General features: G+C 38.7%; 1 protein-coding gene across 4 annotated transcripts; it reads right to left on the minus strand.

The window, feature by feature from the left end:
- Nucleotides 1-226: 226 nt before the first annotated feature.
- Nucleotides 227-26,114, minus strand: LOC137859731 (solute carrier family 22 member 15-like). Of its 4 annotated transcripts, XM_068689131.1 has the most exons (13): nucleotides 25,255-26,114; nucleotides 25,075-25,154; nucleotides 22,718-22,864; nucleotides 18,756-18,888; nucleotides 17,982-18,146; nucleotides 16,183-16,312; nucleotides 14,958-15,179; nucleotides 14,037-14,177; nucleotides 12,210-12,295; nucleotides 8,106-8,214; nucleotides 3,679-3,751; nucleotides 3,034-3,192; nucleotides 227-1,996 (listed from the first exon to the last, which is right to left on the minus strand). In XM_068689131.1, exons 3-13 carry the CDS (start codon nucleotides 22,841-22,843, stop codon nucleotides 1,937-1,939), a joined length of 1,404 nt encoding a protein of 467 aa, XP_068545232.1. In that variant the 5' UTR covers nucleotides 22,844-22,864; nucleotides 25,075-25,154; nucleotides 25,255-26,114; the 3' UTR covers nucleotides 227-1,936. The 4 variants fall into 4 exon arrangements, with proteins under 4 accessions (XP_068545232.1, XP_068545229.1, XP_068545230.1 ...); XM_068689128.1 differs by lacking the exons at nucleotides 25,075-25,154; nucleotides 25,255-26,114 and adding an exon at nucleotides 24,041-25,063; XM_068689129.1 differs by lacking the exons at nucleotides 25,075-25,154; nucleotides 25,255-26,114 and adding an exon at nucleotides 23,652-25,063.
- Between the last annotated feature and the right edge of the window lie 113 nt (nucleotides 26,115-26,227).

Here is a 26,227-nt window from a genome sequence, read left to right on the forward strand (position 1 = left end):
CATCCAAACAGCCTACACACACAAAAAGAACTTCAGGTAGGTCGTCAATCCACCAAATTCACAGAAGTCACACTAAGTAAAGAAATCATTAATTCCAGGTGAAATGAAGCAGAAAATAAGTACTTCAAAATGCAAATGATCTTTGTTTCCTGGTTTTTGTTTCCCATTATTCCCACCCCATTCACTCCCCCCTCTCCCGCAGGAATAAACAGCAGAGGAAAAAAGCTCTGGTATGGGCTGATTTATTTAATGTGGAAGAAACAGATTCTCACCACATAATCCTTCACAATCCTTCTGCTCCAGAGTCTTCTCTCTGCTTTGGGAATACAACTGTATATTGTTCTATTCCATATTAAATTTTGTTAGTTATAATAAAATAATTGAACAGTAACCAAAGATGATGTTTTTTACCATATCCCTGCTGACCCAATTATCTTTAGAAGAGGTATAATTTGTCACTATAATTATAAATGTTAATGCAACAGAAAGCATTAATTTTATTCAAGAAAAAAATCAACTCAGTTCCTCAGAGTGAAACATTACAAAAATGATGAGTAAATAAATGATAAAAGTTTGCAGCATATTCTACAGGCTGTTTGCCATCAAGCTGCAGCCCCAGAAAATAAATAAATGCACACGCAATCCACCCTTATGTCAACATTATCTAGGTGTTCTGATTGCCAGTTGATTTTCACCTCGTGGGGACCTAATCTGGCTGTTTGTAAAGCACACACAGATAACCTACACGCAGTACAGCGAGGCATCCAGGCAGAGCAATCCGCATGTACATTTATATTTATACATGCGTAAAATGCACCCATACTTGCATGGGTGCACTTATTTGCAGAACTATTATTTAACTGTGAAACTTGCTCAAAACACACAAGCTTTTTAGTAACGTTTTCCTTACAGATTCATTAAATAATAGACCAAAACCAAAATGATAAAAGTATTCTTCAAAATGCCTTGGTAAACGTCCTTGTGACAGCAGCACTCTGTAATATCAACAGTAAACTTTTTTTTTTAAATAACAAAATTGCATTGGCTGTCGTAACTGTAACCTTTATGATATACCTATTCCAACATAAATATATTGAATGACAAGCAAACTATCCTCCCCCTTGAAAGAATGTCACATAGGAAATTTATATAATTTGGGATTATATATTATTACATATATTATACAATATATGACACATTCATTAATTTCCAGTTCCACATGTACAGCTAGAGCTAATAACCTTTTGACTAAAAGGTTACTCATCCCGTCCTTTAAGTGCACCTTCTCCCCATCTTAAAGGCTTGACATCATTTTTCCCAATATAGCGTTCTTTTAACTTTACATGCCTTTTCATGTTCAACTGTATCAAAAAATATTTCTTCCTACAATGAAACCCATTTATTCTCCTTTCAGATCTCCTATTCAGGCTTCCGATGTTAGGCATACAAAGACCAACTACATGAAAATCTTTGGTCTCTTCACAATGAGGTATACTGTGATTTACAGGCAAAAACCCGGTAGAGAAGATTAGCATACACAAGATTGCTGTTACTTTTGACCGTTACAGCTTGTGTGAATATGTAAGGCCATCTAAATTTTACATCGTACACATCACTTCAGTTGCAACATTTTATTATCTGAAGCTATCATTTATATTTTGTAACATAAATTAATTGAATTATTCATTTATGAAGCCATAGAGAAGTCCAAACATCCAAAGTATGGTTTTGTTAAGTCATTACATTAAAGCACTGATTTGTCACTTCTTTCCTCACAAGCTTTGATCAACTTTTTCCATCTTCTCACCTTGCCTTCACATAAAACTGTTCAGCATGCTATTAACAGCATTATACACGAGTCCTCCAACTTTTCCACTCCGATATATACAGCAAGACTCTGTCCTTCAGCTGTTACAGCACCTTCTCAGTGGAGGCTTCATTTTTTCAGCACAGGGAGACCTTCTGAAACTGAAGTGCTTTCTTCCAGCTGGTTTGCCTGTCAGACAGGAAAAATAATTACTGAAAAAACGATTATGTCTTATTTTTCTTGTCCAATTTTATAGGCTATGAAATGTGAAAAACAGAATCCATTATTAAAAAAAATAAGTAGTGAAATGACATTCAAAAAGCACAGAAATGAGTTTTTCCCCCATTTCAGCTGTATGCAGTATTGACGTGGATTAAGATACAGTAAGCATAAACTGTGGGTAATATGACTGAACTGATTGAATATAGTAACAACAAGATAATTAACAAACTGCCACAAAGAAAAACCACAAGGAAAACACATGTTCTTTTTTATCTCTACTAAGCCTCCTTTGTTCTAAGTTGATGATTTCTTTGTTACAGGAAATTCTTTTAATTTTTTATTCTTTTAAAAAAAATAATTCCTCTATGAAGCTGTTCCCCAACTTAGTAGATATACCTCCCATTTTCTATTCTGTGGTTGTTGCCTGTTGAAACAAACAAAACTTCAATTTCCCATTTCAAAAGATTATTTAATGCCTATCTACAAAGGGAAAATGCTTGAAATGGCTCTAACCAAGAGGACTAATAATGGATTAAACATTTCCTCAAATACACATTAATTCTAGATTATATTCCATTACAAATCATGACAGAGAAAAAGGCACAATCCAGTAATTTAAAATACATCTAGTTGTTTTACTATGAGTACAGACATGTTATTGAATGTGATGTCCCTGATTATCTTAGATTGCCTTAAAATTGATTTTCTTTAAGCAAACAGAATAGTATTGATTTACATAAAATTTAATATATATATATATATATATATATATATATATATATATATATATATATACGTATGTGTGTGTGAAGGTGTCTAGCCTTCTCATCTTTAAAACCCAAGCAAAAAGAATAAATTTCATCTCCACTTAATGTGAGAGATAGATGGCTTTTAAATGTTCACGTGCAAGTCCATTCAGGCACAACCTAAGCAATATGTGCTAAATCATGGTTTACGTAAGATAAAGGGAGAAAAATGGAATACAACAGAAAAAAATACTCTGCCTTTTCATTTATAAGCACTCTGTATTTGGGACTCTGAAGATCTTCAATGCTCTCTGCAATTGGCTTATTCAGTGTTTCTGGCAGAAGGAGAGTGAGGAATCCTGCTGACAGCCCACTGATTCCGAACACCACCAACGGTACAGAAGGGCTGAGAGATTTCTGAAATTAAAAATCCATAACAGAAAAACATCACAATTTCCTGCTCTTAAAATACATGATCCATGTGAACTGCAGTCAACACTGAAAAGCTAAAACTCTTCCATGTGTGCAATTATCCATGTACTAATAGAACAAAGAAACCCAATAAATGTCATTTCTCAGAAATAGCTTCATGGGAACTTTAATTGTTTACACGCTAAAAGCACTCAGCTACAGAGTGGGCCTTAGCAGTACAGAAAGCATTGCATGATAATCACTTCACTAATAGATGAAATATTAAGACAACACAGAATAACTAGATTCTTTCCAAAAAGGGTAATACACTAGGTATTTTCAAACATCTTGTTCATTATTTCTAAAAGCTGATTTATTTTTTTCTTGAAAATATTTTTTCATGCAACATAGACGTATGTGGTACCAAAATGAGCAACATGCTTTTGAGAGAACCTAACACATTTGTTACGTAAAAATTAAAATCAGTCTTACCATAGATGGCACAAATGGAGCCAGAATGCCTCCAAATCTGCAAGACATGGAACAGACACCCAAGCCAGCATTTCTGTTTCAAACAAAGGATGAAAGATACGTAGCTTCAGAATACAGAACTGCAACATGTGGTAGCACTGTCAGAAATGACCTGTGTTTTGTTTAGTTTGTTATTGACTGTATTAAAATTTTAAAAAAAGGAAGTTTTTAAAGCCATCCAGCAGTTATTTCAAGATCTTCTACTATTGCTAAAAGGTCCGTCACACCCTTTCAAAACCCTAACAAAAAGCACTCCTTCACAACAGCTTGAACAGAGCTCAGTTTTCCAGCCTACCATACAGGGTAAAATAATTGGACATCCCTGTGCTGGATGGGGAACGATTTCACAATTTGGCAGGACCTTCAGACAGAACAACCCAAGTGGCATCTCCTATCTCTTCTGTTGCCTCAGGTTAAACAGATGAAAAGTCAGTGCTCACCTCCAAACAGAGAAGAAGTATATGCTACCTTGAAGCCTGAAAACGTTTGGCCGGATGTGTCACTATAAACTGCTGAATTCTGCACAACCTTCCATTTTCAGGCAGGTTTGAACTAATCTCATCTAGACTAAATGATAATAAAGCATGGCTTAGAATGGCAGGGCCCTCCTTAAGAAACGGACAAAAAGCCCCAAAGCCTTTCATTTGCTGATCAAATGCAAAAATCTTCCATGTTTGTATCACCCCTAAAAATCTTCTTACTTCAGAGACTGACACTGGCAGCGCTCATGCACTGGACAGCGAGAACCAGCTCACAGCAGCTGTTCTCCTTCCCACATCTCCCAGTTTCTTCCTCTCACACGACTGAGCTGATCTTCTCTCCCTCAGCCCATTTCCTTTTCCTTCTCTGAACACAGGAAGACAGTGCCAAGATAAAAGACGACAAGCAGAGAGGTGACATGGGTCACCAGAGCACCAAAACCACCCACATCCACCACCCTTCCTAATGGCCCTTTGCACAGGTTACAGGAAACAGATGATGGAAGGAGCTGATGAAAAGCTAGTGACTTGAGTGTAACAATAAATAGAAAAGCAACCTATTCTCTATTCTCTCATCACATCCTCCTGGGAAAAGGAAAATAGCAACCCACACTTCCTCACTTTGAAGCAACATCGATCCAAACCCCAAAAGACAAGCCCTATCTCCTCCCCTCTGTCAAAGTCCCTAAGAGATGAGAGATTCCAGTCAGTAATCCAAACCATCCATTTAGGAGCATCCTTCCCACAAACCCTAAGTCTGTCAACACCCAGAGATAGGCCAACTTTTTTCCTACTGAGAGGAAGCATGGCAAAAGGTGATCATACAAGCAAAACATTTTGTTTGAATTCCAATGTGAATGGAAAACAGTTGTTAAAAGACTTTGGGACATAATTACCCCAGAACCCAGCATAGTTTGGGCTATGCGGAACAATGTTATGGCAATGCAAAGGAAAGATGCATTCCTGCTCAAGAGCTGTAGGAAGCATCCAGGAGGTGCTGAGCTGCTGGCAGCTGCCCACCCACCGCCGCTCTCACCTCGGTGCCTCGCTTCTCCCCTGCTAACCCTGACTGCTGCCCTCGCTCCCACCACACCACGGAGCTCAGTGCTGAACTAATGCCTGCCAAAATAGCTCCACAGTCAGGGTAATCACATCAGCCCAGGGCTTTGCTCAAGCCAATTAGTCTTGCTGCAGCTGCCTGGCTAGTTCCATCTGCCACGCAGCACTCCTCTAGCTGCGCTGCTCCGCCAGCACTGCCTGCACAGCGAACAACCCTGCACAGGTGCAGAAGTCTGTCTGCTGCTCACACATTGCACTGTGCTTACCAAGGATTGTTCACCTGAACGCTCCTTGCGGAGGAAGCCAGAGACCAGAAGGGGAACCACTGACAGAAAAATAAAGAACATGTTAGCTTCCCTGCTGTGAAAATAAGCATATACGCTTTCTGATGATATCCTAGGCAGTTCAGTGCCCCCACTCTGATTGTACACATTATGTACAAGGATAGCATAACTTTGCAAACATTTTCTCAAAAAACAAACAAAAAAAAACCTGTGATTTACATCTGTATTACTAGAGCTATGATTTCATTCTGTTTCCAAACACTGCAAGATAACCTTCCTTTTTGCTCAAAAAACAGAAGTGATGCTTTCTATTTTTAACTTTCTGTTCCCCAACAGGTATTGTAAAGACACATTAAGAAGGGAGGAAAAAAGCCCCAAACATGCACACACTTCAGTTTGCAGCACTTGATTTCTAGCACGAGATGGATTTCTCATTCCTCCAAGTACCAAATATCAGGAAAAAAATACGTCTAGCACAGTCTTCATGCTTAGAGTAATGAGAAGGTTTAAGTAAGAAGCTGTACTATTGAAGACATTTAACTTCTCCATAGAATATCCAAATGGAAAAAAAAAAAAAAAAAAATATTCCACCTCCTCTTTTCTACCTCAGAAATGGGACACGTCTCATCGCATGGCATGGCAAGGCTCCCTGCTGGAGGAATGCCGGGATCACTACAAAGCTTTACAAAGACCACCAGATGGTGCTGATGTTTTATCTTAAAATTAACCATTTTCCAATCACTGTTCTTGCATTAACTCTAATATTTGTAGTTAATTAAAATACCAGAGAGATAAACACATTTTTGAATGTATAATGTGCCACATGTGGGGAATTTTCATATTGTCTAACGTATTAGTTTTTCATATTATTAAGCACAATCTGTCTCAAAGAAGCTGGTGATTTTCTGAACTTACTCTCACATTTCCTCTACTAGCATTCCACATCTTTCATACGCAGTTACTTTTATACCACAATACTAGTGCAGATTCTCAAATGAAGCAGCAATTCCACAGATTAACAAAGCCAAACCAAACAAACAAAAAAATCAAACATCCTTACCACTAACATCTAGTTTCAAAGATGCTGAGACACTACTGCAATTCCAGGTAGGTATGAGTTAGACATGTACAATACTTGGCCTTGAACACCAAAGGAACTTAAGAAGGCATTAACATAAATTACACAGTGAAACAAAGAAAAGCTGAGAAATTAAAATCAGATTTGATTCTCAATTCTCTACTCCAGAAAAACAGAGGTGACGGTAAACAAAAACAACAAAAATAAATAATAATAGTAAAAACATAACAAAAATAGTAAAAATGATAATAATTTAAAATAAATCAAGAAAGAGACCTTAGTAGGGCACAGAAGTTTGGATTGAGAGAATGTAAGCAAACCTCCAAATCCAGTTTCAGTCAGCATGCTTGTGACGCGTATTAAACCTAAACCTTTGCCAAGGATGACAAGCTGAGTAGCTAGCAACAGCCAATCCACCTCCACCCTCACAAGTTTTATTGCAAAAACTGCATTCACAGTCTAGCCTCTGTAACATATGGGAAATGGTGAACTTCAAAAGAAATAAAAAGCCAATCCAAGCAGTCTCCCACTCTCCCTGCCCCTCTCCCCACAAAGGCCCTAGTTTCCTGCAATCAAGTGATGGGTGTCACCATCCTTAGAAATACTTCTTAGATGCTAGAGGATGCATCTACCAGCCAGGACACCTTCCTACTCCACTCAGCATTTCATTTTCCTTCTCTCTGAAAGGAATGCTCAACTTTTGAAACGTGCTATTTTTGAGCCACTAGTGCAATATGGCTCAAACTCTGAACATGTACTTGGAGTATCATTCAGAAAACCACATGGAGCTGAGATGGCAGCTGAGGATAACAGGACTGGGAGGCATTTATTTTCCTGTCTCAGGTTTATCTCGGGACAAAAGGAGAGAGCTCAGCCTTACAGAGTTTGTTAGGAACATGAAAAATAAAGTAAGGTTTTAGCCCACTTGTTCATGAATTAAATGTTATAAAGCAAATCATTGCCATGCAGAAAGTATCAAATGAGTTGCATTATGAATACCTAATTAAGAGATATATAAAAGCACTTGTTTTTCAAGAGGCAAACAAACATAATTATGTTGGAAATTTAAGTACACAGAAGTACTGTAAATAGTCCTTACTGCACATTCTGTATTTGTAATTAAGTTAGCATACACTTCCATCACATCATTATCTTCAGTTCTGCAACCTATAATTTTACTTCCCGAATCAGTAGCATAAATAAGAAACGTGGCACCTACCATTGCAGAGCATAAAGGCTGCTTTATTTTTTATTTTATTTTTTAAAAAATTCTGATTTAGCCCTAGCGGCAATTGCCAGAAACCACCCCAGTAAGCACACTGCTGCAAAACACAGAAGGACTAGGAGAAGCCCTTTCAAGCTGAGACAAACTGTCTCAATTAAAGAAAGAACTCATACTGATATTTCAGGTAAAAATAATCACATCAGCAATCAGGATCACTGCGCATGGAAAGGCTTTGAATTTCCTTACAAACTCTGTTCAGTTACCTCAATACTGTTGGGTAGAGTTCAGATGTATAAATATAGACAATGTTGAAAGCAGCGCTGACCATCATTTTTCCACACAAAGCTAACAAAGTGGGACTGAGGAGCAAACCTTTCAAGAAAAAGAAAATAAATCCTAAGCATATACATATAACTATATAGATTATATGTATGTATACATAAATATTTGATATAAAAGTATACTCATATATAAAATGATATCTTATAAAAATAATATATAAATACTCTGTTTTCTTACTCTTTTTACACAATGTTGAAAGCATCTGGTCCTTTTTAAGAGACTTTCATGCAAAAACAATGTTTCATATATGTGCTTTTTTTTTTAAAACCACACACACAAATAACCATACTTATTTTCTTCCCAACTAGCATAAAAGCTAGCAGAGGAACAAGTATGTAAACGTATATTTAGGGACAAGACAAGCACCAGTTATTTATTTTTTAAGGGGTGGGTGGATTCTAAAAACTATCATAGCTGTAGAAGGAAAGGCCTCCAGCTCCGCAGACAGAAAAACCTTACCACATAATTGCATCTTTTGACAAGCACAAACAGACAATAAAAGCTCCTTAACTAATATATTAAATTAAAACCATTACAACTTGATTCACCTCAGAAGCTTATCTGCTCCCCGGGGACATCTTGTTGGAACTTGAGAAGCAGCAGCCCTGTAATTCTGAAGAATGAATGCTAACGCAGCCTCCTTTACTCGTAGACAACCTTTAGCTGACCGAACCAGAGTGGATCTTTTAAAGTTCTGGAGAAACCTGATTTCAGTTACAATGACTTTGAATATGATCATGTTTGTACTACCTATTTTAAAAAGTAGAGAATTTATTTTTTTTATTTTTAAACTTGAGAAAGGATGAATGCTCTGATTAGGTGCATTTCAGATTCTCTTCCCCAGCAGTGAGCTCAGCATACGTTTCACTTTGGATCAAATGATGCTAAGTAATGTGAAAGTCGTATTGCTTCTCTATTGTTTTTCCTTGCAATCTTTCCCTTGAATATTTTCAATTCTAGTCACCTGATCAAATCAAATTTTATTTCAACTGCAGCAGAAATTCATTTGTATGTAAACTGAAATCCAGAAGCTTGATTTAATTTTTGTGTGATGCATTTTTGCAGTTATTTCCATAATTCATGCAAAACAGATATAATATTTTTCACCCAAGCTCTCATTTTGCTCAGTGAGAACTCAAGTATTACATACAGTTGCCAAATGCAATGCTGCGAAGCTGCTCTTCAAAGCCTTGCTGGCTGCCATCAGAAAGCTGGGACATACCTTTTCTTTCATCAACCAAACATGAAGCAATGAAGAAGAGATCTGTAATTCTCAAATGTGTTTTAAAACGTACTGCTTCTCTCCCAGGGAGACTTAAGTTAAACACTGTATATCCATATACATATTCGAAATATAGCATTAGTGCACTTAGGAAGTTCTGGTCTTACTATCAAAACAGAAAAAAAGAGTCTGTCTAGACAGAGAAATTAGCACCCAGAAGCTCAGGAGTGAATTTAAAGTGCACTTTCTTCTCCACATTCACTCCCCCAGGGGAGGCTGAAGGCTGTCTGCATGGGGAATTACTGCAGGATTAGAAGCACGCTGTAAATTCACTGCACGTCAGCATCCTTTGTAAGTAAGCTCAGACATTTGTTGCATCTTCCTCACTGCAAAAATATATTTAGCAACTCTTACGCAACACTCCATTATTTTCTCTACATATGTAACACCACTAAGCGGGAATGCACTCTTCTCCTATGGGGATTCCAGCGACCAGTTATTTATAGGTCATTTGCTAGATCCAGCCAAGCATATCAGTGCAGCTTCTTTAACATTTCTATTCTATTTTGTATAATATCCTCTCACTTGAATATCTAGTAGTAGCAATGTGTATGCAATTTTGTCTGAAATACAGCAGTTGGTGCAACTTTTCCAAACTTCGGTCAAAGACAAAGTTGCAAGTTCTGACTAAATTCAAGCATTTGAGTTTATTTCTATAGACTAATTTTCCACTAATTGATCTATAGAATATAGGGCAGCAAAGTGAGGAAAAATGGTAACAAAACAGTGCTGATGTTTAAGAGTTTGTAGAACAGGGTTTGATGCCATCGATGTCACTAAGTCTCATTTGCAGTGCCATACTGTAGATTCTCACTCGGGATGTCATCTTTATCAGAGTAAGTTCAGTTAAACAGCACTTTAGGACTAAAGGAGTCTGTAAGTTTACTTCAGAAAAAGTATCCACAAGGAAAGGGTAGTTCTCAGCACAAAAGAAAGTACCCAACATCAACAAAGGTTGAGACAAAACTGAGTTAAAGAACTGGAAGCTTTCTTTCTTCAGTCGAAAGCATATCAACGGAGGTCACCAAAGGTTATGGTTGTGTTCAGTACAGCCAGGTAAATTCTAAGTGAGTTAGCCCTGGGCTAGGAGTGTGCTTTGTCTACTATAGTATAAAGCAACATAAAATGGAAAAGTCTTCCTGCTTTACAGCAGCTTTTGAAAGACAATAACATTCCAGCTCAATTCCCCCTTCACTGCCACTCTCCCTCAGCAGCTCCCAATGTGATATTTGTATCACTGAACCCTCACTGCATCCACGGAAGTGACTCATCTTCATCATGCTCAGAGCTGAATTTCTTTCTGGTTGAGAGATACAGATCATTCTGGGCCAAGAACCAGGATTACTCTTACCACAAAGGAAACTTTTAATAGGATTAAAGTCAACTCAACTAAAAAAAAAAAAAAAAGACAATTTCCTGGAATTTAGCAGTTCTTTATCAATTACTACCCTATCCTGATTAGTCACTAGTGCTTTTCTTTCGTGTTTTTTTTTTTTTTTTTTTTTTTTTTTTTTTTTTTTTTTTTTTTTAATATATAATGAGAAACATGAGCAGGGAAGAGATGGTCTCAATAAAAGGAACAACAAAATGTCTGAAGATTTCAATTAACACAAGCATGGCAAATAGGATTACAAATATTTTTTCTGTTTTTTTTTTTTCCTTACACTTTCCTGCAGTTAATTTCAAGTGGATGTCAGACAGCATTTATATCTGTTACAGATAAACACAACCTAAGAAACCTACTTTGTAATCACATCACTGGTGCTCTATGGTGTTAACAGTGAAGTTAATGGTGAAGTTAAAACATTTCTACTGAGGCAATATTATGAAAAACAGAATCTGAGTGGCCACTTCTGTTAGTCATTTAGACCTACATTTTCAGTGGTTAAGGTACATACTAGTACAGAACAAATGCACTCAAAAGGAAAGACACATGAAAAGAAAAAAAAACATCCATGAAGGTCACTGATGATGACAGAAAAAAGACACCTTTTGAGATCAGAAATATTTGACAATACTCTGTTACCACAAGCTGTCCTCACAACTGCACATTGCAGGAGTAGAGTACAAAGCTGAGAAAGACAGCAAGCTTCCTGCCACCCCATGGCTTCCATACTGCAATTGCAACCTCCATCTCTAAGTTCCAAATACAAAATAAGTGTGTTGTTGTTTGTGTTTTTTTTTGTGTTTTTTTTTTTTTTTTTTTTTTTTTTTTAAGCTTTAGGGGGTTTTGTTTTGTGTTTTTTTTTTTTTTTGTTGTTGTTTGTTTGTTTGTTTTGTTATCTTTTTAAATGATGAGTTAAGCTTTTAATTCAGGAAAGTCTCACTTTCATGTTCACTCTCATATTTCTAAAAACACTGCATGCCACTAGAACATATGTAAAATTAACCTTGGTGCCTCATACCATCAAGATCTAACTAAATTATAGCCCTGCAGTCTTGTTATTAAAAGCAACATTTTAAGGTAAATTGATTAACAGGGATGAATGCATGCAGTGTCATATTTGAAACTGAACATGATAGGTTGTTCTGACCTTCTGAGAGCAAAGAGCTTGGAGTCAGACAAATGTAGTCAATTAACAGGTCCTAGTAAGGGCTAATTATGTCTACAAAAAGCAATACAGACAAGACTCTGGCTACCTGACCAGCCTTGGAGGGGAGAAGTCAGGAAACAGTCATTATTCAAATAAAAGCTGACAAAACAATGTAACTAATATCTACTTTAGCAGCACTACATACTTACCAGAGTTTTTTGGTAAAAACATGGTAAACATACAGGCAAATCCTGCAAATATCAGAAAGCACATCATAGTTTTACGTCTTCCAGACCTACAAGGAAAAGAGCACCCAGATAAAGACAGAAACAAAGTCCTTCGACATATTTTGAATCCCCCTGCAAAACATCAGCTGAAATACACAGTAACACAAGTTATACACCTATCATACTACATTAAGTGCTTAAAATCCTACACTGTTTTTCCAGCTCTGTGTACCAAAGGCCTCCCACAAATGCTTTCCTACTTCTAGATTTTTTTTTTTTTTAACAACCCATCTACTTCAGCAACAAGAATTCACAGACTTCGTTTTTGCCACTAAAAGGTATCACAGTGCATACACACCAACATCATAATAATTTAAAAAGTACTTCTTGTGCTCCTTAATCCGTATTTTTACAAGTTGACATGAATACATGCAGTTACAACAAAGTAGAACTACTTTGTAAGCTTTTTCATTTAACAGTATACACGCAGAAATAAGTACAGGTTGTTTCTACTACCTAGAGCTATAAAATAAAAAAGTAGTAGACAGGATAGAAAGACACCAACCCATCACTCCATCTGCCACACTTAAATGTTTCATAATTACCTTCCTAGGCCTATAAATACATCCTTAGCATTAGTTTGCAGGCATGTACAAGAACTATTTACGCTCGTTATTTCATTAATTCTCACAGCTACTTCTAACCACTATCCCTAATTAGAACTGCAGTTACTCTATAAGCGACTAAATATTTATTTTTAAAATCTTCTAAATATTTTTTGCAACAAGACAGCTGTACCTAAAGGAACTGTTCACTACAGCTGAACAAAAACAGAGCAGCTGGCTTGCCACCTTTTTTTTTTTTTTTCCCATTAAGTGCATAAAACTACATATTCCTTATTTCAAGAATCACAAAAAAAAAAAAGCTTGCCAGGTAAACTAAAAATTTCAAAATACGAAGAAATTAACATATAGGAAAATATTTGTGCTGTTTGTGGTTTAAATGCATGTCCTTAAGTTTAGTAGGTTTCAGGTGAAGGTTGGTGTTCTGTTGTTTTTTTTTTATTATTTATTTTTTGCTTGGCAGAGTCTACAGCTTCTTTTACTGCGAAAAAAATTGTAAATGTGATATCCTCACCTTGATGAAGAAAGTCATTTTTCCACTGATCTCAATGAGACCAAGACACCATTACAAAACGCTCAAACAGAAGGTTAGGTGAAACCCCGAGTAGCTCTGTGCCCTGACACTGACTATCCAACCTTTGGAAGAAAAAAAGTGCCCAAACAAAGGATGGCCTGCAAACACTGTAAAGTATGAAAAGACATGGGCGTCAACTATCCATGCCTTCGTGGTAACTGAACAGCTCACCCTTCAAAGGTCTCTTTGAAAAATTTAAGTGAAAATGAACAACACTAAAAACTGTTTTCATTTGTAGTTTGTAGACTTTGTAGTACACCAAAGTCACTCTGAACAAAATAAGTAATACGTATATACAAGCTATAGATACTTAAATAACTGAACTACGTATATTTTTTTCATGAAGACCAAACTTGTTATTTTTAATAACACGAATCATGGAAAATCCCATGCCTTGAATAATTCAAACTACGAACAAAACTAAAGAGTGGCAAAGGTAGAAAATTAAATTCCCATTTCAATATCAACTCCAGAACCCCCTGCAGCTGACTTAATCCATAAAGAATCAACTGGTTTAGAAGAACAGTGAAGTATCTTCCCAAGAAAAACATCAACGTTTTTCTAGGCTGTCTACAAATATATGCAGAAAACCAGGAAGTAAGTTTTTCTTACCAAGGCTTCTCAATAAAGAACATGCAGAGTGGAAAAGCTGGAACTTCCACAAGGCCATAAAGAGCCACATTTAAATAAAGATTTCCTCCTAATTCACCAGCATTTAAAGTTAGCCCATAGTACACCAAGCTGCAGACATACCTAAAAATAACCATAAAAGTTAGATTACAAGCATATCTAATCTTTAAAGGTTAAGATTTAAAAGGCAAATTATGCCAAGTTATAGATTAGCTATTTTCAGTTAATGCGTTAAGAAGAGGCTCTTATTTTGCCCAAAAGGAGAAATAAGACAAAGAGAATAGTTCCTATTTAAGTAAACTATGTGAAAGAAAAAAAAAAAAAAGGCTCATACACATACACAGCGTAACTTCTGGAATTTTCTATGATCTTTGTTGTTTTTTTTTCCTAGATTAGTTAGCTGATCTTTCTGTGCTGACATCATTTTTTTCCCCAGGTTGCAAAAGCAAAAACAGCACCTAATATGCTATCTGCATCTTATATTGCCCCCAGTTTTCCTGCACTGAACCACGTGTTCTTACATCTCATTTCCTACACTTATTCCAACTCTTACTCCAGATCTCTATTCCACATAGTGCTTCCTAAAACTGGCTCAAATATATATCCCTCTCAATTTCTGCTTTGGCTTCTCATTTCACTGAAAGTAAATATTATGTTTTCACCAGATTTTTTCTTCACAGGCTTTGCGGCAGATTCTAAATAACATACTGACACTGCAACAGCAATAATAATGAAACATCAGCTTTACAACACACCATTTTAGATGTTTACTGTCTGCCCTCATTAACCGACAGATTTATGATTAGTTTGAGGACAGCATTTTTAAGAGAAAATGATGAAAATCTTAACAGTTTCCTCATGTCTGACTCATTCACAGCATCTCAGTGTCTTGTTATTACATACCAGATGTACATAAGAATGATGGTTCGCCACCGAAGGACTGGGTGTTTTACTAAGTTTAGTATACCAGGTGGCGATTCATCCTTTCGTGAAGTTCCTGCACTTGGTTTTAATTTTAGATTTAATCTTTCTTTTCCATTACCAAGGGCAATATATTGCATCACATCTTCAGCTTCTGCAGTTTTCCCTTGGGAATACAGCCATCGTGGGGATTCTGGCAGCATACTAACAGGAAAGAAAATCAATGATGACAAGTTTGTTCCTATGAGCAAAGCACTAAAATCAAGTTCCCTGTTTTGCAAATCAATAATCAAAACAAAAGAAATGGTACCAATGAAAAATTCAGAAAAATACATTTTATTTACACTGCTCTGCCTAATAAATTCCACATACTCTGATAATAATATATGGTTAACTTTATAGAAAGATTGTTGGAAATGCTTGTCAAAGCACTCAGTCATGTTGAGACAAGGTTTAGAGAACCTACTACACTAATAATGCTTTTATTTTTTCTGAAGCTCTAACTATCAGAAGTATACATAGGATATCATTTGGTATTTTAAAAGCATATTTTCTAACAACACAGTGCTAGCACTTTCAGTTTTTTAAATACTGCTATATTTCATAACCTTTTTTACAACAGTGTCTATGGAGGATTTCTAAATAGGAGAACACAAATGCAATAGTGACAGAAACAGACACAAGGCACCTCAAAAACATGCAGATACACAACATCTCACACTAGAAACACAATTCCAAGTGCTCTCACTTATTTCCCTTTGCACACATGCCTGTCTTAAAAATTAATTCTAAAACCCCTCCTCTAGGAGCAATTCCAAAACTTCTCAAGCACCGAAACCCATCTTTGGCAGGAGGCTGTGTTCCTGGCTGATGCTCCAGCTCACGGCCTCTGGCAGGCCTTTCCTTCCCCAAGCAGATTTGTAATCAAGCTTTATTAGACAGCTGGCATACAGCTGCTCTTTGCAATGCTGGCTGCCACAACTGTAACAGCAAACAGAAATTCAAGCTTTTCTTCCGGGTAGTCCTGACCTTCTGCTTTGTTTAAAAATGCTTCCTCCTTCACTACATGATTTTCTTCTGCTTGGTTCATAAAAACATACAGAAAAATATCATCCTTGTTTATACCACTCTTCTGAACTATTGTAAGAAAAATAATCGTTAAATCAATGCATATTTTTTATCATTACGATGCACATGAACTACTTACAACGAAAGAAGAAGGAAGATGACTCCTGGAGTATTTGATACCAATGCCAGGTGACGCCACTCTCTTACACAGTAACCCAGTAAAGCATAAACAGCAATGCCAACTGCAAACGTCAAATTAGTTAACGAACCTGCAAATACAAGACCAAAAAAGTGACTACAGACACACAAAAAACAAAACCAAACTTAAGTAGAAACCTTAAATCACTATAGATCCCTTGATAGATCTAAATAAAATAGCACTAAAATCCTTACAGTATCTTTATGGCACTCTGTGAACCAGCTGGCTTAAGTGTATTGTGCAATCCTAATGATGAATGCCTTTGTGTAACTGGGTGAGTGGGGGAAGGCGAGCAGGGCTGGCTTCCTTTCAAAAATAAAGGGTGGTGCATAGAACAGATCAAGAACTGAACAGAAACCTACAGACCGAAGAGAAAACCCAAAGACAGGAAGGGGAAGCATTGCAAGTGATTTATTTAGGTCTTTAAGGTATCTTGAATAGAGGTGGCAGGCTGGAACAGAAATTGCAAGAAAGCTACGAAAACACAAGGAGTGGGGTCAGTATATGAACAGCTGAAAACCAGAGGTATGCTACGGCAAGCTTCTGATGAACAAGTGTAAATAAAAACTTTGAAAACACAGGGTCAACTTCCATTCCAAAAGCCTACCAGCAAACCTTCTGCAGGCTAACACAGGAGGTCTCGTACTAACCCCGAAGCTCTCAGCTATCGCACACACAGCCTAGTTCACAGGCAGCACCTAGGAGAGCTTCTTTAACACTGCTGAGCAGCATTCAGCAGCTTCCTCTCCTTCAGCCCCTGATCAGTTGTGCAGCACCTCTTTGCCAAGAGCTGAGCCGAACTAGAATAAAGCACCTAAAGTGACAAGCGGCAGGAAGCAGGCTGTCTCGTTGGTCCTTCAGGAGGCTGGCCCTGCAGGGAGAGAGGCTGGGAAGAGCCGAGATAGAGACAAGGGCAAGGGGGAAGAAGGGGCGGGAGAGAGATGACGTGAGTCAAAAAAGTGAATGCGGGAGAAGAAAACTCAGTACTTGAAAAAACACAACTGAAACAACGGAAAGCTATCGACAAACCACAACTGCCTCCTACATCCCCAAGAGTCCAGAGGAGAAATGAGAAAATAGCAGAATGAGGTAACTGGAAAACAGAGAGGAATACGCTCACGGTCACAGCGAGTCAGCACTTGGACCGAGTTTTTCCCCATGCTGCGCTAGCTGAAAAGGTTTTTCAGTCTGAGCTACTTCAGGTTTACAACAGCACAACACGCAGGTGTTAAATTTACTTTAAGTCTTGGCAGTGGCATAGAAAAAGGACATATAAAAATACTGGAGGGTCAGCACATCCAATAGAGGTAAAAAACAATCATTGTCTGGTGCAGAGAAATTCCAAAGAACACTTTGAAGAATATTTTCCCAAGATACTGTACACAGCACCATTCAGAACTGGCAGGATCTGCCCCCCCCCCCCCTTTTTTTTTTTCTTCAGTGCAATGAAATGCACAAATATGGGAAATTTTTGGAATTAGTGTACCCACTTGTCCTGGTTTCAGTTAGGACAGACCAGGACACCACTTAAAAACCCTGTTTTTGCTACTTATCAAACAAACCCAATCCTATATTTCTTATTTAAGCACAAAAATTAGATCTTCGATGAATCAGCACCATGCTCATTTGACATCCTAACTAACTCAACATTTAAATTTTTTAATTTGTAGCAAGTAAGGTATTGATAGTCAGAACAACACTTGGCACAGTAATAATGATTAAACATTCCCAAATCCCACCTGTAAATGACCAAAATGATTTTCCTACATATTCCTGTGTTAGGACAAAAGACACAAGAGCCATTCCACCATTCACAATTCCAACAAAGAAACGTGAAACTGCAAATACGCCATAATTTGGAGCTAATGCTGTAACATACCCAAAAAGGACATCAAAAAATAGACCTGCAGAGAGAATAAAATAACATTAGTACTTATGCTATGCAGCCTGATCTCAGAAGACAGGCATGGAGCACAGTAACTGCAATGAGTCTACAGTACTCATCTGTCACATCTGGCTTTCTGAAATCATACTATGGGAAAACTACGATCATTTCCAAGTCTTACACTTTAGGTCTACAATAACAAAGATGTTGTTTCCTTGAGACAATGTTGAAATTTAAAAATGACCCCTTTCCAGCTGTTGCAAGTGCAGCTGGAAAACAAAATAGCAGGACCTAAGTTACCCACTCTAAAGAAATTCAGATTCTCCCCAAAAAAGTGATTATTTTTTATTGGGGTGCAAAACGGCAAGGCAATGCATGCAGCACTGCACTCAAATAGCAAAGTCATTGTGAAAATTGGTTATTTTTCATCTGTCACTGATATTCCAGAGCCCACTGTGCTGCTGAGCATACTCATATCAACCAATTTTAGTGCTGCTCTACTCCAGATGAAATACTTAACCAGACCACGGACTCCATATCAGTGCCATGGCAGGGTGACCCACAGGCAGGGCAAAACCAGCAATGTTGTTATCCATGCAGAACATGAGAACACTTTCAACTGTCTTACCTGAAATATACACTGGTTTCCTGCCCAGTCTATCTGACAAAGGGCCAAACGTGATGTTTCCAATAAGCAATCCAGCAAAAAATAGGGATGATGCAAGGCTCACTTTGTAGGCTTCTTCTTCAATTAGATACCACTATCAGAAACAATAATAATAATTGTAATAAAATAATTTTCTTATTGTCATAAGTATTAACAGCAAGTTGTTGGCTTTCTCCAAAACAAGGACAACTACCAAAATTCTTCTGGTGCCATTTCCCATCGCTTTCTTTACATCCAATTCCATTTTTGTTCCAGGTTTACTGTACAGGCCAGCATCAGTATTTTTTCCTCCCTAACAGACATCTCCCTCTAAATTTACCAAGTCAAAAGCTTAGATTATTATGATATTTCTTGGAAAAGTAATTACTTTCACCTCCATTCCCGTTTGACAAAGTAACAAGTTCAAATTAGGAATTTTTCAATTTTTAAACTGCTCAGACATTTCTACGTAAGCTTAGTTATTTCAATGAACAAGTAATAAAAATTATTCATTAACAAGAATGAAGCATGCTCGTACTTTTAGTACTGAGACGGCTACTGCTGTGCAGCCATAATTCCTGATGCTGTTGCCCTGTACTGTACACGTGTTAAAGAGAAGCAGGAAAGGATTATGGAAAGATGTCCTAAAGACGACTTGTTTTATAAGAACTTTAAGAAATACTTATTAACTGCTCATGGATACCTCTCAGTAGTTTATTGTGTGCACTATTTATGACCAAACAAAGAAGAGTTAGAAACAAATGACAGGTTTCTTTATAAAATGTACTTTCTACCTCATGCAAAAGCTAAACTGAGGTTGCATAAGCAAAAGTAATCTGTTCTACAGAAAAGAACAGCATGAACTGACAGTGGTGGGAAATAGTAGGAAGCAAAATATGCCCTGGTGGGGGCAAGGCACGCAGCTAGCTTGTGCAGCCCCCCTGCTACACACAAGGAGAATCAGCAGCAACAGAAATGTGCTGCTGGGATTTACAAATATTGCTCCCATCATGAAGCTGGGAAGGAAGTGCGATCAGAATATCCCAAGTCATGTTCCAGGAACAGAATTTAACTAATTCAATGCAAAACCTTACAGAAAGAAATATTTAATAATTATATGTAATGCGCAAGGAAACTTACCGGGAAAGGGGATGAGTATTCAAGCCAAGACAGTGTTGTGCTGACTTTTTATATGATATCTGCCGAATGATATCTGCAGCATTTCCTTTCATTAAACGAGGAAGGATCCTAATACCACTTAGTTGTTGTTTGTTTTTTTTGTTTACTTGGTTGGTTTTTAAGAAATTAAAGGATTAAAAGGGGGGACAGGGATCAGGGAAGAGGCATATGACCAGAATCCTACACAGCATACCACAACCTCAACTTTGAATTAATACAGATCCCCACAGAGTATTAGGAATTTTCAGAAACTTGTAATTATAGCAATCTGAAGAAACCTGTGCTTTCATTCATCAATCCTGACTCTCATAGCAGCAGCGTAGAGAAAAGATGTGTCTCTATCTGTCCCACCACTCTGGTAACCTGTGCCCTGCCCGTCCAGCAGCCTGCAAGACAGCAGCCTGCAGGAGTAGGGCAAGATTTAACAGCATTCACTTTAGTCGAATGTACCCAGTTTCAACATTTCAGAGTTTTGGAGTATTTTTGGATACTCTGGGATGGTAAAACTCCTGTGCAGCAGCACTTGCAGCTACTTTCCTACTACTGTACCTTCTTGGTATAGTATTAGATTCCACCCTATTGTGGCAGATAAAGATGTAACTCACAAAACTTACGTTTTCTTAACTTTCTGAGGAGGTTTAAGCAATAAAATATTCCTGGGCACAAATCCTCAGGAAATTTCATCTGGGATAAAAATATCACAGCGCGTCCTCTCCAAGACACAGAGCACTGCTGGCTTGAGTCCTCCTCCTCTGTGCTAGCACGCCACAGCATACAAATTTCAAACTCCCAGTTCTCATCTGCAGTGTTTCAGACGGATATGAGACAGAAAACAGCCTTTCAGGTCCTAGGTATGGTTGTAAAATTCAACTTCTCAAAATTGAAGGATGATTTCTACACCCATATAAAACATTTTCCTTAACTCACCTTCCTAAGTATCACTTGTTAAATACAGCAGGGGGACTGTACTGATGGCAATCAAACAACTGTACTTTCAAAAACAAACCCTGAACTGTTATTTACAAAATCTTAGTTACACCAAAACTGATTATAATGATTATTTCTTGAACCAGATCTTAAGAGTTCCTCCGAAGTTTTGTTGAGTTTCAGAGCAGAACAGTGCTGCTGCCAAGCCAGAACAGAACTGACAGTATTTATGATTTCAACTCCATAACGTCAGCAAAATATAGGAAATAAATTTTATAAAAGCAGCTTCCTCTCAGAAGATGACAAGAGAAAAGATTGATTTGCAAACTGTTACTTTTGCTGCTTAGTATGTGACTGGGAGATGCACATAGTTTACCAAGTCTGATATAATCTGTGAAGAATGTATCTTTTAAAAGAATGCATCCATCTACTTTATTGGCATAAAAGGAACTGGTTAAATATTTGTCAAAATTAACTGCAGCTTGCCAACAATAACATTGCCAACTTTGCTATCACCATAACAGACATCCTCTAGCTCTTTAAAATCCATACAGCAGTTTGATTTACTTCCTAGACTGTTAACATCCAGCAAAATGTTTGCCAGCACCTAAGACATGAAAATATATATACACATTTATTAACAATGTAATAAAAAAACTTAGTTACTAAAATGAATGGGAACAACTTTGTTTGTTTGTTTGCTTTTAGTAAGTCTTCAAAATCACTACATTTTTTGGAAATAGGCACACTGTCTCCTACGTTTAAAATACAGTATTAGATTAAATTTACTTTTTTTTTTCTGACTGCAAATTAAGCATTACTCCATATCGTGCATCCTGCTGACAGTCTCAAATTGAAGGGTAATTTTGGAAATCACGCTAATCAAAAAAATCTGTTTCTGACAGAGGATATGACCCAATATTGTAACATTCCTTCTTATTTCTTAGTCATTACATTTTTCCAAGATAAACACTACAGAGTCACATTTGTGATAATGGGAAGGAAGCAAAAAATGGGCACCAGCCACGCCAAGAGCTATCCTGCCTTAGCAAGTTACTGACAGCCGCTCCAAGAGCCCAGCCAGCATAATTCTGACAGTTTACGCTAGAAGCCAAGCCACCCACACGATCTTTTTTCTGGCACTGGCAGCGATGCTTAGGTCACTCGCACTTTCCTGACTGATTATAGCCCAGGGACTAGCAAAAAGCAAACGCAGCCTTCTGCGTGGAATTCACAAAGCATGAGGATGAAGGGTCAAGCTTCTGTCCCACTCAGCAAACTTCAATCTGTTCCAGTTCCCACTCTCACCATCCATGAGAATACCCAGACATGTGGTGCATATACTGCCCTTTCATGCTCGTTTTAATCTTTAAGATGCATCTTCTCTGATAAACTAATTCAACAACTCCAGATGAAAGCTTCAATACATATCACAGATTGCACAGACATGACAAATTGAAGCTTTTCTTGGTGGAAAAAAAACATTAGGAGGAGCTCATGCTAAATTCCGGAGTTATAAACAGTAGTTAAATGATTATTCTCACTAGCAATGACTTTCAAAAACATGTGAAGATGAAGAAAATTGAAAACAAAGGAAATAAAGTTTAATGAATCTACTAAGCGTATTGGTTTTACACTACAAAAACTCAACTAATAATTTAATAATATACTTTCAGTTGAAAAAAAAATAAGAATAAATTAGAAGATCCAGATGGGTAGGTTCCAGAAATTTTTTAATAGCACAAGAAAAACATTACGCTAAGCCCTGCTCAACTTTTTCAAGCACTGGTGGCCTAAATCCCAAGGAAAGAATAAACAGGCGCGATGGAAGTACTTGCCTCGGTTACGATAGATGTGAAGTTGCTCATGAAATGGATATGCTTGGCAAGCTCAGCTTTGCTCGCTGGAATTCCTTCCTGGTCTATACGATACTCAGGCATGGCTCCCACCAGCACGATAAGCATTGACTGACAAGCCACGTATACCTTAAAACAAGATACACATCACTTACCCTGAACAATCCCAAAGAGAAGCCACCCTTTCTGTTGACATACTGTAAGCTTTTCATTAAATTAACAATGCACAACTTCCCTTCATTCAGCAGTGCAAACCAAGTGTTATCAGTCTACTGTATTTAAAACCTTATATGATCATCAGGGCAGCTGGAAGCAACAGGTACCACACCAAAGTTACCAATGCACCTTCAGTGACTGCTTCATCTTGCTTCACCTGTTCCAGAGTTGCTCTATCTTTTTCTTGCTGCTTTTTAGCCAGGGATAAGAAAGGAAGGCATTAAGAACTTCAGCATAGTTTCAAAGCTAAGATTTAAACCTAAGGCCAAGGTTCTTTTTAAAAAAAAAAAAAAATCTTTTTACTTACTTTACTCAAATAACACAACCTGCAGTGACAAGTCAATGAGTACTAGAAATGTAAGGGAGATTTTGCGCATTTGTTTTTGGACTTTTGGTAGTTCTTTCCATTGCAGCGACTGAAACCCTTACCTGATCACTGGGAAAACTATAAGTTCAGGAATTAGAAAAGATTCTCATAGGGAAATCCTTGTAAGCACATTGACGCATCCTATGGCTTTCATCTTGTGAACGTCTTCCAACTTGTGTGATTTTTTTCTTTTAACTTAAACCGACACCCTTAGGTCTCGGTGATCATTTTTTGGCACGTTACCATCAGCGGGACAGTTCTGCATGTAGAGGGAGCATCTTGGGGTGGCAGGCTTGCACTGAGGGCTCCAGAGCTGTTTTATCAGGCGCTTACCTTGAGTGTACTCGGAGAAACGGGTTCCAGACGCAAACCCACAACCTAGCAGCACCGCTTCCTTCCCCCCAGCAGTGCTCTAATCCCCACTGCAGCACCGCGCTGGCAGGAGGACGCCTTTCACAGAGGGGCTAGGAGCGACAGATCCACGTTTGCATACGGGGGCGGGGGCGTTGTTTAAGGACAGCACCGTGAAATACCACTGTCACCGATGGCTAATTAAGAAAAAGCCGCTTCCCGCGGCGGCAAGGCGCTTCCTTCCACGCAGCACAGCCGCAGGCAGCGCTCGGGACGCGGCTGAGGCGCAGAGCGGGGGGAGGCAGCCCCGGGCGGCCAGGGGCAGGGGCCGAGCGCGGGGAAGAGCGAGAGGCCCCGGGCGGCTCACCCACCTGCAGCAGCACGAGGAAGGCGGTGAGGCGCCGCTGCCCGCCGCCGAACTCCCCCGCCGCCCCGAAGGCCTCCTCCAGCCCCGCCGCCATGGCCCCGCGGGCCGCGGCCGCCACAGCGCCGCGCTGCCGGCCCCGCCTCGCCCCGCCCGGCCCGGCCCCTCGCCTCCCTGACGGGATGGGGCCGCCACCTGCCTCCGGCGGGACCCTCCTCAGGCGTTTTCAGGGGAAGGGGAGCCCTCCCTCCCCCGCGATTTTGAGAGAAGCGGGATTTTTCCACCAGCATTCGGTCCAGCTGCCACCAAGGGGCAGTTTTGCTCGGGCCCGACCTGGGAAGCGGGCACCTGCCCGTCAGCTCTGCTTGCTTCAGCCCTACCGAAAACATTCGTACCCTTAGAGCTTTCATCCCGTTCCCACACTGGCACCTAAAAGGTCCCTGGACCAACCCTATGGCAACAGAGGAAGCTCTGGCTGCTGAAGTTGGCTGTTCCAGCATTAAGGATAGACACTACTACTTTTTAGTTGGATCTGGGAAAAGGAGGAGTTGACACAAAAGCATGTTAGGCGGCCTTCTTTGGTGCAATAATTTCCTTCTGGACTATAATACACATGGTTATGCCTGCATTTTCCCTAGCATTAAGTTTGAAAATGCAGTTTTACTATTACACTACCTTTATACAGGTGTTTTGTTGCTTTATTAAGCCTCTCTCCTCAACCCCATGAAAAAGGCCTTTTCCTTTGAGGCAATAAGCTAGGATGATCTCCCCTTGGTTTATCTTAGTGCGGGAAAATTAAAATTAATGGGGTTTGCCCATGTGTGCCATGCAACACTGTGGTTATGTTGGCCAGGAAGCATTAAGTGAGGGTCAAAGTGCTGCTTACTTTGGGACTCTGACAGCAGGATACCAGGGACTTCCTAAACCATTTCTGAGCTTCCTCACCCATTTTGGCACCAAACATTAGCAGACAGTAGTGAAATCCTAGGTTTTATCCCAAGTCATTAGTCTCTCTACTCCATCTGCTTTCATGATTCCTACCTTAATTCAAACAGAGCAGCCTGTTGCTGAACCTTGGCCAACACAGGTAGACTTAATCATGGCAGGCTCCCGTTTTGCTCCTGAATAGAACAGAAAGCATGAAAGTAATTGTGGAAGTCTACTGATTTTACAGGACCTGTTAGGTTTCTTCTCCTGCTCAGTCATGTGTTCCCACCTTACTGTGGAAAATAAAGAATGCTTAAGGTCACTCACATAAAAGAGCCCCAAACAGCTCTCACCATCACTGCATCTGCTTCTCCTTGAACACTTCAGCCTAGGACAGAAGTACAGCAGAATTTTAGCATTACTACATTATCATGTTTTGAGCAGGTCTCACCAGCATCATGGTAAGCAGCTGGAAGACAGCTTTTAGGCTGCTTTCATGAATGTTCCTGCTATGCGTGAAACATCCATTGAACAAATAAAAGAAAAAATCAGCACTGTTTTCCAACGGCCACAATTTCTTCAGTAGGTGGGGGGTTTATGCTGCATGAACTGTTCGGACATTGGGAACTGAGTCACTGCAGGATCCCTTACAGATAGCCTGTGTTTCTAGGATATACTTTCATAATGCACAGAACACGGTAACTATAAATAGTAGTTAATGAATCCTTGCACAAAGGGTCCAGAAAACTAAGTTACCGAGTGTTTTGTTTGGGCTTTGCTACGGATGTTAACAGCTTACTAGAAGTGAGATTTAATCGAGGAAAGGCCCAAGTTCTCCCATTCACTACCTCCTCCAGTGTACCAGAGAACGCCGTTCACTAGGAAACACAAAACAAAGTCTATTTTTTGGCACACGCACAATAATGCTGCATAAAAAAAAAAAGGCTAGCATAGAAAAAGTTTTAGAAGTTTTAATTAAAAAAAATCCAGCACTTCCCTAGGAAGCCACACTCTTTTGGGAGATTAAGGATCTGATTTTGACTTTTCTCTGAGAAGAACATATAATGAAAATATTTAATGCTACTGCATTTCGAAGTTGCCTTCAGCAGCGTAAATTCAATTTAAGTCTAAAACAGCATCAGGCTCCATGGCAAAACCTCAAGGACAGTTTAGTCATACTTCAAACAGTTTTAAAAGTCTCCTCGAAGTTTAGATAAGCTGTTTCAGTACAGGAATCATAATAATAAAATACAAATTACAGAGTGAC

This window comes from Anas acuta, chromosome 7 (assembly GCF_963932015.1).
Source record: "Anas acuta chromosome 7, bAnaAcu1.1, whole genome shotgun sequence".
NCBI classification, from domain to species: domain Eukaryota; kingdom Metazoa; phylum Chordata; class Aves; order Anseriformes; family Anatidae; genus Anas; species Anas acuta.